The 12,981-nt window shown below is 41.6% G+C and overlaps 1 protein-coding gene across 3 annotated transcripts in view; it reads left to right on the forward strand.

The window, feature by feature from the left end:
• grin2bb (glutamate receptor, ionotropic, N-methyl D-aspartate 2B, genome duplicate b) overlaps positions 1-12,981 on the forward strand; it is a 98,172-nt gene that overhangs the window by 56,240 nt on the left and 28,951 nt on the right. For all 3 annotated transcript variants that reach the window (XM_034597225.1, XM_034598063.1, XM_034598847.1), the window contains exons 5-7: positions 2,180-2,372; positions 12,356-12,470; positions 12,682-12,887. In XM_034597225.1, the coding sequence (XP_034453116.1) occupies positions 2,180-2,372; positions 12,356-12,470; positions 12,682-12,887 (514 nt within the window). The remainder of the gene's footprint in view (positions 1-2,179; positions 2,373-12,355; positions 12,471-12,681; positions 12,888-12,981) is intronic.

Here is a 12,981-nt window from a genome sequence, read left to right on the forward strand (position 1 = left end):
CGAAGAGGAGACGGTTCCTTGGCTCTTAGTTCAGAGTAAGCTTTAGAGTTCTAGTCTAAGTCGCAGTCTAACTCACTTTCTTTAGACTGAGGGCAAAATGGTATTTTAGTGGCCCCACTAAAGACCAGTTTAAGATATTTATCAATCAATCAATACAGTTTTATATGTGTAGCCAATATTCACAAATCACAATTGTCCTCATAGGGCTTAAAACTCTGAACATGGTGTGACATCCTCTGTGCTCAACCCTCGACTAGGTTGAGTAGAAACTAAAATAACAAAATAACAATATTTTAAACTGTCATGAGAAAAGACGGTGACTTACATAAACATAGAGGTGTATCAGTGTTTAAAGTAGGAGGAGTTTAAAGTTTAAACTGAGATCTCATATGCTCAAGTATGAAAACGTCTATTAACTGCCACATGTAAATTTTTTACAGAACCCCCCCGCTGTCTTTCTCAACTATATTGCTATCATCAGTTTAATTCTTTTTTCTGCTTCCTTTTTTAACCTGTATCATATATTTTGTGAGTGATTTTCCTTTTGCCCACCTTGACCTTACTGAGTCTCAATACCTGCCTTTATGATAGAACAGCTCTGATTGGCTGATGTGGAGAGATGAGGTCTGGAGCGTTCAGTTGTAGTTGAGAGTTTTTAACAAGGTGTAGCTTTGGTGCCCTCCCCACAATATCTGTTGTATTTATCTATGGCATCTATTTGAATTTAAGCATACAGTATATTCACCAGAGTCTTCTCATCTTCATTCAATGATCCCATCTTGTGTTTAGAAAGAGAATCAGAGAATCAAGGGTCAGACCCCAAACTCAAGATTAAATCAACTCATGTTAACAACCCTTCATTGATCATCACATTAAAATCCATAGTATATTGAATTATTCTGTCGTAAGTTCTCAAAGACTTTGTATTAAAAAGTGCGCACAAGTGACAGATGGGCTTGTTTGCATATATGCAAATGTGCTCCTGGTGTATTTGCAGTACGCTGTGCCAGTTAGTGGCAGGCTGCATACCAATTTCTGTTAACCGCAGGTAAGCAAGACTTTCATTTGTTTGGGGGATCATCTGGAACTTTCTGCTCATTTTACCTTCAATCCTAATGTAACATACATACATAAAACAGAGCTGTGGAATCTGTCATACAAGAGGATTCCCAGTGATGTTGTTTTGAAAATATCTCTCTGGAGAATTGGTTCAGGCAGGAAAAAAGACCCCTCTCTCGTTTTGCAGCGCTCCTTTTATTGGAGTATTTTAGTCATTTAATTCCATTTACTCGTGCGTCCCATTTTAACGCCAACGTGAACATGCAGGTTTTGCCTTTTTTCTCCAACAGATTTTCACACAATCCAAACCAGCCGTGGAAAATGACCTAAAAACGCTGTTGTTTATGGGTGTAAGAAATGGATGTTCCTCATGCTTGACAAGACAAACATAACAAAAGTAGCTGGAGGAGAACTGATGCTCATATTTAGCTAATTTCCCATGTGTTTTCCACCTGTGTGATCATTTCTCTTTTATAAATAGCCAAGTAAACTCAAACTCAGAAACAAAACAAAATATTGTAGGTATGATTGCACTCTTAATTTCGTCTCACTGCTCATCCACTTTCCAGCCTCCTCTACATTCTTTATTTTTTGTATATCTTTTTCCCATTCTGCAGTTTTTCATTGCACTCTGCTTCCCGATTTCTATCCTCCCTCTCTTTCTCAACCTTTTCCCTCCTTTTCATCTTTATGCCTCTGCGACGGAGACAGCTGTGGCCAGAGGCATTGTGTTTTACGGTTTGTCTATCCATCCGCCCCTTCCATTCATATCAACGCAATATCTCAGGAGCGCCTAGAGGAAGTTTCTTCAAACCAATCGTAAACTGATTTGAATTTGTTCGTCAAAGGTCAAGGTAACTGTGACCTCACAAAACATGTTTGGCCATAAACTTGTTACTAATTTCAGTTCATCTTACTAAATTCCTATTAATAGTATTCACTGCATATATTATACGAGTCTGGAGAGACATGGATGTAAACTGCAACTTGACTGGTTGGCGATGGCAGTGAAGCCACAGGTGTTGATTCTACTTCTACATATTTCTTTGTACCTCTTCTTTTCCGTCCCTCTTTCCAAACGTTCCTTCCTCTCGCCTCACTCCATCTCTCTCTTTCCCAGGGCTTATCTCAGTGTCTTATGACGAGTGGGACTACAACATTGAGGCCAGAGTCCGTGATGCAGTAGCTGTTATTGCCACGGCGACCTCCACCATGATGCTGGACCGGGGGCCGCACACGTTGCTGAAGTCGAGCTGCCTTGGGACACCTGACAAAAAGGGCTCCAACACGGGCCACTCCAAGGAAATACTGAAGTGAGTCAACACTGGGGAGTGGTTGGTTATGGGAAGCCGGGCCGGAGGGGCTGGAATTGACAAATATGTACGTAGATAATGTGTGTTTTAAATATTTTCACCAACATCCCAGATCAGCAATTGCACAGTCACAGTTTTGCATCTGTAAGTAGGCACTGCAGGCCTGGCATGTTTTCAAGCTGACGCGTTTTGGATGATGATGGGCGCTTCCACACCTACCTTGTTTGGTCCGGACCTTAGTTCTTTTCAGTTTGGTCCAAACCAAAATAGACAGGTACTTTGGGTCAGAGTCTGAACCAACGGAGACGCACGCCTGTCTGCAAACCAATTAATGACATGTATGAGTATACGCAACCCACCTCCACCGAAGTTGCATAAGACAGTATTAACATGTCAGTCAAACTCAACAGTAAAGCTACCACTTCTTCAAAAGTGCTTATGGTATGGTCCAATAGCTTCAGGCTTCATGTCTCTCAGGACATTTTGAAAACACCTGATTTCATATTTTCAGCACAGATTGTTTCCTGTCTGCGCTGTAACAATTAATGCGTTTTAATTAACTGTTGTTTTGAGTTTAAATCCAGGTCCAGGAACATGACCGTTTTACCTGCTGGGAAAAAAAATCATGTTTATGGGTCATGTTCCCCCAGTTTCATCAGCTTTTACAATTATTTTGGTGGAGAAAATTGAATTGATGGATGGATGCAAAAGTAGATGAGATGAACTGACAAAAATATAGCAACAAAAAACCCAAGGCAACAAAACAAAGACGACAAATATATGTTGTGCACAAATACACACAAGCACAACAATGTAGACACCTTCCCAGAGGAGAAGCAGTTTGTTTAATTAGCCAATAAACATCTAAGAAACAAGACGTTAACTCTCAGACTTCTAACATCATGTTGTCTTATCTGGAGCTTAACCCACAGCCATCGTTAAAGGAAAACATCCTCCTCTTCCTCTGAACCTCCTTGTTTTGCTTTTTGGCGTATTACAGCACAAGCAGGAGCATTGGTATTCAATAATTAATCCCCATTTAACTTCATAGGGCGTACTTTTACTGTTCACATTGATCAGTGATTCCACAGCTAATTGAATGCTTGGGGACAACGGGATTAATGAAGAAAAAAGAGCCAAAGAACAACAGCGGGGTTATCGCCAGCATGTCACTGCTCTTTAGAGTTTAGTCTTATAAAAGCTTGGTATTACTCATGCCATCCCTCATCGTATATACACAGTACGTGAGCCGTACAAAGCGATGCGCCCGCCTGCCTTTCAAACCTCCTGTTTTGCCCTAATATTTAACATTTCCTCTGTTTGTGTTTGTTTTTCTCTTTTTTTCCCACCGTCAGTTTGAATTCGAGCAAAGTGAAAATCTTGACAGACATTACGCAACCTGCGCTGTCTCCACTGCTTTAATCTTCAGTATGACTTTGATTTATTACAGTAAATTTTGGGTCTTGTTTTCGCCCGTGTTTCTGTTTTTAATATCAGGAGCACTTATGCGTGCCGTCTAGGATTCCTCCACCAACGGGCCTGAGATAACAATAACACTGCAGCCATGAATATTTCAGTCCCTAAAGGACGCTATCAGACGCAGGGTTAGCTCTCAATCATCCTTCAGGCACACACCTGGGACGCTACATTGCTGTGTGTGTGTGTGTGTGTGTGTGTGTGTGTGTGTGTGTGTGTGTGTGTGTGTGTGTGTGTGTGTGTGTGTGTGTGTGTGTGTGTGTGTGTGTGTGTGTGTGTGTGTGTGTGTGTGTGTGTGTGTGTGTGTGTGTGTGTTGAGAGTGGGGTGATGTGCATGTGTGTTTTCCAGCCAACCATTCCATTTTTCTCCATTTGACTGAGCGAAGGCAGGGATTTGGGATCGCCGGATCTCGGTGCTGACCCCGGGGGCTAGAAGCAGCCCGACACACACACTCACATAATTCCACCTTTTCCATCCCATCGTCCCCGGAGACAAAAGCAATAACAAGGCCATATGTCTCCGCGTGGTCCTGTATAGCTACGGGCCACAGCGGGCTGCATGCACGCTGGATTAGCATGCCATCCTGTCAGCGCTGATGGACGGAGATGGGAGGCCCCGTTGAGTCACGCTCCCCGATTTGTTTAGGGGCTACTTGACCTTATGGGGCACACACACAAACACATAACTACACATGCTCCGGCACAAACACACACACTCGAAGTGCTATAGAGACCATTCAGTGTTTCCTACCTCACAGACAGCACAGGAACTCTGGGATAATGAGAACATGAGCTCCAAGTGGTTTTGGATGAGGCGCTCAGGGGCTTATTTATGCTTGGATGTTGCAGGGAAAGGGATGTTTTCCTGTTATTTGTTTGTCAGTGTGTGCGGTTGAATTCAAATTCCATCTCAAGTACCCGGTGCCGGTGTGCAGAGTCGCTCCTTTTGAAGTGATGTAAGGGATGATTATTCTTTTTCTTGTGAGTTTTCTTGTGATCTGACGAGACATTTGCCTTCACGTATGTGGGCTGGCTGCGTGCGAGGCCTTTCAGCGCAGCTTTGTCGACAACCCTTTCTGCAGGCCATCTGGCACTTTTGCTGCCTCTTGTGCATGTTATGGCGAGCATGTTGCTCTCATCCTATTTCACCTCCAAAGTAGTTTTTTTCCTGCAGCAGGCGAGTAGTATTGCATTTTTCAATAGCAACAATAAAAGTGTCTGTCTGAGTGTTTGTTGACAGGCCAGCTGGGCATCTAGAAAATAAGTAAACGTGTCTTTTCATGGACTCTTCTTCACCAGGGAAGTGGGTCAACTTACACATCTCTGTCACCTGTACCTTCCTGTTTCTTTTTTCTATTTTTGCCTCTCCTTACTTTATGTCTCTGCGCCGGTGACAACCAGTTGCCGGAATCATTATGTCTTCTGGTTGTAAGTCCGTCCGTCCGTCCGTCCCATTCCCGTGAACATGATATCTCAAGAATGCCTTGAAGGTGATGAAGCTCACTCACAAGAGCTTGCTGATTGGGTCTTTTCGGTCACATCGTAGCCTTCGCAGATTCGTCAGGCTCCTATCACATGACCTTCTTCTGGAAGAAAACAGCCGGCATTAGCCTCGGCTACCAGTGTAGAACATAACATGGAAGCATTACTGACCCTGTTGTCTTTGCTAAATGCTGTTGTGCAGTTAAATTCAGCATTTTAAAATGAATGCTAATATGCCTAGGAGATGCAACTAACAAGAAAAACTACCTGTTTACCCCAGGAAGCGCTTACCCAGTGTACACGAGAGGTCACATGATATGCATTTCAGGCATACTGTGGTAGTTAGTATGGACGGGGATTTAAAGGGATATGGAGCCATAATGCTTGTGTGGACAGTGATAGTTTTGGATTGAAAATGCTGTTTTCAAACAACAGTTTCATCTCTAGTGGAAAACTCAGTTACCTGAGCATCTTCTGCTTGTCACCCTTTTTGTCTTACTTCTTTTCTTCCTCTTGCTCCGTGGTGCTCCTGCGAAGCTCCACTCTCAATGAAAAGCTCTTTCAATTACATGAAGCTAAAACGTTGAATCAGAGATCCCCCCGTCACTTCCTTCCCCCTCTTTCTTTCTTTCTCTATCAAATTGTCTATATATAGAGACATTGTGAGGACGGAGGATTAGTGCTTCTAAGGACAAGATTACTTATATTGAGCTTGAATTCAATTTCTCTTATTTTAAATCGTATGCACTTATTTCTTTAATCAGTTTGTGTCTGCAGGTATATAAATCCACTTTTTAATGACCCTAGTGTTTAGTTATGAAAAATTATGTTACGTGTCAAATCATTGGATATTTTACTAGGACTGTATGTCTGTATGACTCTTTGCCTTAATTGCAAATTAGTGAGTAAAGAAATGTCTTTGCTTTTAGATTTTGGGAGATTTAATTCAAACATTCCCTTTGAAATGACGTCAAATCATCCTAATTTTTCTCAAAGGAATAATACACAACAAACAGACAACATGCAAACCCTAATTTAGCTGCATGATAAATGTTCTGCACACGGCCCATAGCTGTTTGTAATATTGAATGAAGTGTTTTGGGTTGACTTAATGCACCCCGCAGCAGTGCCGTGCAAATCACACGGAGCCAAGATGTTTTTTTTAAAATTTGTTCAAATGTTAGCTCATAAAAAATATGAATTAAATTTTTTTTTTAATTTGTAAAAGTTGCTTTGAGTCAACGTTTGCTCTAAATAAATATATTTTAGGCTACATCTAAACATTCATTGTATTTTCTGCTTATTAAGAGGAAACACAAGGCTCATACAGTGTTTTCAAGCAGTCAACAGTTTCTATTATAGTTTCTAATAAAGGATTTGAACTCTGGAATATGGGGCAGTACAGTGGTCCAGTGGTTAGAAGGTTCCTGGTTTAAATCCTGGCTGGACCGGGGTCTTTCGTGGACTTTGCCTGTTCTCCCCGTGTCGGTTTACTCCGGGTTCTCCGGCTTCCTCCCACACGCAAAGGAATTATTGGGGTTAGTTTGATTGGAGAGTCCAAATTGATCGTTGGTGTGAGTGTAAATGGTGATTTGACACAAAATGTAAAAAAATATCTCAAAAACGTACAAAACTTGCAGTTTTTGAGACTTGAATAGGTTATAAATCCAATCAGGAGGAAATTACTTTATGAAGTTTCCCTGTTGTGTTGAAATATTCTTGAGCAAGTTGCCTCCACTAAGATTCAGATGAGCCTCATATGTAACCTTGTAACAAATGTTGAATAGCAGCTCACTCGGCTCCAAATGAGCTAATTTTCTCTGTGACTATAATTTTTTTTTATGGTGCCTAAGAACAGATTCATCCCATTTGATCTTATCTTGAAAATACAATGATTATTTGTCCGATTAGCATTAATAAAACAAGGTCTCTGAGGTTTGCAGGCTGGTCAGTGTCCTAGCCTGTTAAGTGCTGGTTCACATTCTAAATGAGAGACGGCTCTCTCTGATACAGTGCCCCCTCTCTCCAGACTCCACAGGTATCTGTCTGATGTCTCCTGCTCCACAGGGGTCCTCGTGGGCCCAGATGACATGGAGCTCCTGTGGACTCACTTATTGAAGGCTGCGGCTCAAAGAGACTGTGAGCCTCACATCTCTCCTGTGTGTAGTCCACAACACTTGTTTATGTTGTCAGAGCCGAGCCACCAGCAACAAATGAGTCAATAAATAAGCAATCTTTCTGATTTATATGTATAATTATAAAACTCAGCTTTTAGATTTTTATCATGTCTTTAGATTCAGCTTCACAACTGATAAAAAAGTTTCAGAGTTACGGTCATTGGTCTTAAAATTGAAGTAAATACCACAAATTGAACTTGCAGAAAGATTTTGTTTGTGGCAACTTGTCGGCGGTCTGCTGCAGATTTAATCAATATGTCTGGAGGGCAGTCAGATACTTTTGATTTAAAGGACACCGAGGCTTTGATAATGACACGTTGGACACAACCATGCTGATCATGTAAATTCAAGTTTTAATATATCTGCAGCCACGCATGATAACAGTCATATTGTTACAATTTTGTTTTGGCTGGACTTAAAAGCAGACACGAATATTCACTAAATAAGGGCTTATAAGTATAATGCTGGGATTACAGTGAAGTGGAATGGTGATGCGTGTGTGGTGAGTATGGAGATGGTGTCCTTGGAGGTGAAGAGCAGGCTGAAGGGTGAACAGGTGGGCAGGCAGGCAACAAGCAGGCTACAAGGTTCAAGGAGACTAGAGTTACAAAAACACAAAGACGAATCACAAAAAAAATGGCAAACTGCCTGTAAAGAGGTGAAGACAGACACAGGACAAAGGAATGGGAACACGGGGAGAACACAAAAGACAGACAAGCATAAAACCAGGAGTCCCAGTTGAACTGTGACATTTATTGACCCTGTTCAGACCGGTTCTCATCTGTCCTGAGTGATCCTATCGAAAGTGGACAGAACATCGTTGAACATTATTGTCACATTAAAAAACTACATAGTAATTCACCAATATTTCTGTATGAATCAGGTAATGTAATGCACATATACATTCATAACACAAATTAAAAAAGAAACTATAATTCAGATCAAAAACACTGAATTCAAGTTGCATTGGGGTGAGCCCACAATACTGTTTTTCAGCCCTCCACAGAAAACATATATTTTGATGTTTTAATACAGATAAACTGAACAAAATAATGTTTAAAAATAAACAATCTTGTAAGTGGTTAGTTGGTTTCATTGGTATTTCAATCACACATAGAGCCCTTGTCACCGTGTCCTGCAGTGATTCCTGGCACAGCTCTCACACCATATGTACAGTGCATTACCATAATTTAACACATTCTGTAGTTGTAGATGTTGCATCACCCTCTCACACAGTCACTGCTTCGGTCCTCGTGATGTACAGTGGTTACCCTGTTTACCCTCATGTCTTTAAAAACATGGTTTTAATTCCTGTAACTTTACTGTAATAATACTTAGACCTGCATACACACAAATACAAAGCAAAGATATATATATATATATATATATACACACAGAGTATGTGTATTTTTTATATCCCTGCTTTTTAGCTGCACTCACACATACAAGAAAGTCATATCACACGGCTCTTAGAAACATGTGAAGAGATTTGAGGGAACGAGGAGGGATTGTGTCCATGCCATTGATGATTCAGTGTCTCTGTAACTAAAGAATAAATTCCCCTCACAGCCAGTGATTAGTTGGGGAACAGTTGGTGAGCAAGGCGCACACGAGCGCTGCATATGGCTGTGATGAAGCCGCATGAGGTTCTGTTAGTTGCTCATCCCAGTAGTTTTCTCTTTTTCTTTTTTCTCCTTTCCCTCTTCCAGCAGAGTCAGAGGGGAGTTCTGACATGAGAGGGGATCAAAAGGCACATAAAAGCTACATCAATAGTACAGGGCTACAAAATGATAAACAGAGCAGCCTCCTCCGCTGTAAATTCACAGCATGCTGCCGTCTTTGTAAAGGCACAGGTTAATGTGCGGGCAGATGAATCGTATTGATGTGTGATTCGATGCGCCACTCAGAGGTGAGATGGAGAGATTGATCTGAAAGTGAAAGACGGCGTGAGGGGAAGTGGATAAACACTCGGGTTTAGACAGAAAAAAATACTCCCCTCTCTCTGTCGCTCGCTTTCTCCCTTTCAACCAGCCTCTCTCGGGTGAGATTACTGTTCCCATGGCAACGCAGCTGATTGCATGAAAATTGCTGTGGTTGTGGGCGCCATGGCAACACGTTACATTACATTATATTATGGTGTTAAGAGCCTCCCCGTCTCCCCATGTTTCGCTTTTGGGTTTATGTCCACGTGTCACCTCATCGTGATGATGACACAAACAGCGGCCGCCGCTGCTGGTCACGTGGGTTGTCATGGCGTCAGTATGGCAACAAGTTGGACTTGCCGAGCCTCCACTCACGCAGTCTCGATCTTTCTTGGTTCTCTATTCAAAGTGAGATTATGTTTAGGTGGCTAATCCCATGTTACATGCGCATTACAGCACCCTTGGGGGGTCGGCCAGCCAGTGTGCAGCTATAGGCATTTTCATGGAGGCTTGAGTCATATTATTGACTTAGTCCAAGCATGGAACCTACTTATTGTGTGTGTGTGTGTGTGTGTGTGTGTGTGTGTGTGTGTGTGTGTGTGTGTGTGTGTGTGTGTGTGTGTGTGTGTGTGTGTGTGTGTGTGTGTGTGTGTGTGTGTGTGTGTGTGTGTGTGTGTGTGTGGTGAGATATAAATACAGTGGAAGACATTACAGATAGAGGTACTCAGTGTTATAGTAGGAGGTACTTACAATCTTGTGTAAGTTTCAGGCCCGTTGCTCATCTGTTGTCTGCATTTTTGTATTCACTTGTGAATAGATGTATTGTCTTATTTTCACAGCGTTGACTCGGTCGGAGATGAGGACGGGTAAAATGTGCCCGGCACCTCCTTCTTTAAAAAGTCTGCACACAGCACCACGCGCAACACACACGACACACACGACACACACGCACACGCACACACACACGCTGCCCCTCACTCCTTGCATTCAGACAAGATATTTATTTCTCCAGTGGATTGTTTCAGAGGCAGAGCATCTCCATGGTGATGGCAACCCACAGATCAGGACAACGAAAAGAGGGAAGGAGGCAGCAAGAGGAGAGAGATGGAGAGAGACAGAGAGTGTGTGTGTGTGTGTGTGTGTGTGTGTGTGTGTGTGTCTGTGTCTGTGTGTACGTGTGTGTACGTGTGTGTGTGAGAGATGATTCCACCTTATCTGCCACGGCTGCACACTTGTTGACATATATTCTGATATGTATTCACACAGGCGATTAATACACTCTCTCTCCCTCCTTGCTCTTCCACCTTTCTCCGCTGGCGTCTTGATGCTGCCCTCTCTCTCTCTCTGCTCTCTCTCTCACCCTCACAGCCTCCATATACTCCCTCTCTGTGTTTCTAAGTCTATCTGGTGCCATATACAGTATTTTACCAAGGCTCAAACTAGGTCATCTTTTCCATATTTCACACTAACATAGAAACCTGGTGGAGAAAGACGGCATTAGAAAGAAGGTCTCTTTGCTTTTTAAAACCTCATGAATTATATATTTATATGTGCATATACATATCTACATTTATAGGGAATCTGCTATTCTAAGAATCTAACAGTGTTGTGCCTGAGGACCTCATACTTGAAAAAATACTATCTTCTTTCAAAGGTATAACACAGATACCTAATAAAAATACATGAAATACCAACTAACAGAGTAATCAAGAATCAACAAAGCAGATGTGTTCAACGGGATCATGTTAAACCTGTGGATGACAGATATGATAATGTTCATGACCGTCTCCAGCCACTAGATTCTGTCTTAACACATTTCACAATTACACTGCCAAGTCTTTGAACTTAATATTTGACAGCACTGAGTCATTATTACACCAGCTGTCTATGGTTTGCGACTGAAATATTTTAGCTTAATATATTAATGTTCAAGACATTCATTTTGTATATTTCTCCCAGCACTCCCAATTGCAGTGCTGTTCTGGAACTCCTGTAATGCTTTGTCTGTGCCCTCAAAGCTGCACTAATCAGGGTTTTCATAATAATGTTGAAAGACATTATTATGTATTATGTCCTTGGACTAAACTTTGGCATCAGATTGAAGTAGTCAGAAGCAAAGTTGTGAACTGCATTTATTAAATGATGTGCTAATGTTTTTCCCCCGACAATTTCTCACATAATTCAAACATCAGTGGATTACCGTGCAGATGTTTGGTCAAGTGCATCTAAGAAAGAAACTAGAGTTAGTCCAGAATAGACCCACACAACCTGCACAGAAGAGCTAACATTGTCAGTATGCGCATCCAACAACCCGTGGTTATTGCTTTGCTCTGTTTTAAAAGAAATATTTTATTATTCCAAATGTCCTATAGCATCAATTTTCATATTGTAATAATGGCTATTATTAATCACTATGCATTTACTGTCTCAGAAACAAATACAGAGGAATTAAAATGTGTAATGTTTTGCCATGAAATAGCCTTTTCTACATTTAATGAGAGTTATACATTTCCAATAGCACAGAACACTCGCCGCTCACATAATGTCTGATTATATGATCATTAATGAGGAACTCATTCTCTTTTCCTGATGTATAGGTTGTTTTTAGTGAAACCACTTTCATCTTTGAGCTTTTGCAAATGTTTTACTTACGATGGCTGATTGAGCATCTAAATAAATAGATAAACAAATCAGGTTTTTGCTTTGATGAACACATAAATATCATCCGTCTCTGCAGTTCTCCTCCTAAATCCACAATATGTTAACTCAAACTTGGTGCCAATTTTTTGTTTGTTGAAGGATATCTTATATATATACTGAATGTTTTTACATCAAATAATATTGAAAGTCTATATGCTGCACATATAGTTTTCAAACTATTGGCCGTATTAATATTGGTAATTCAAACTCTTACTCTCGTTCTCAGGTACCTCATGAATGTCACGTTTGAAGGCAGAAACCTGTCGTTTAGCGAAGAGGGTCACCAGATGTTCCCCAAACTGGTCATCATTCTTCTAGACAAGGACCGACAATGGGACAGGGTAAATATCTTCTCTTCATTTGCTGTCTCTCTTCTTCTTCTGTTCTTCTTCTTCTCTTCTTGTGCCCACTTCCCCACTTCTTTATTCTTCTAATCTGTCCTCTTCAATTTTCCGTCCTCTGTGATCTGACGCGTCTGTCACTTTTTCCGTTTGGAGTACCTGCTGCAGTAGCCTGTATATCACACAGCCCTCCTCCCACTTGCTCCTGCAGGTTGGCAAGTGGGAGAGAGGCTCTTTGACGATGAGGTACCATGTGTGGCCTCGCTTTGAGCTGTACACTGGAGTGGAGGAGCGGGAGGACCACCTGTCCATTGTGACTCTGGAGGAGGCGCCATTTGTCATTGTGGAGGATGTTGACCCGCTCAGTGGGACCTGCATGAGGAACACTGTGCCGTGCCGCAAACAGCTTAAACTCACGTGAGATTCTAATGTTGGATTTGTTCAAATCAGACTTATCTTTTAATGTGAATGAATGTTAATATTTTACAGAACAGCCGGTATTTGCACCTGC

This window comes from Hippoglossus hippoglossus, chromosome 1 (genome assembly GCF_009819705.1).
Source record: "Hippoglossus hippoglossus isolate fHipHip1 chromosome 1, fHipHip1.pri, whole genome shotgun sequence".
Taxonomy (NCBI): domain Eukaryota; kingdom Metazoa; phylum Chordata; class Actinopteri; order Pleuronectiformes; family Pleuronectidae; genus Hippoglossus; species Hippoglossus hippoglossus.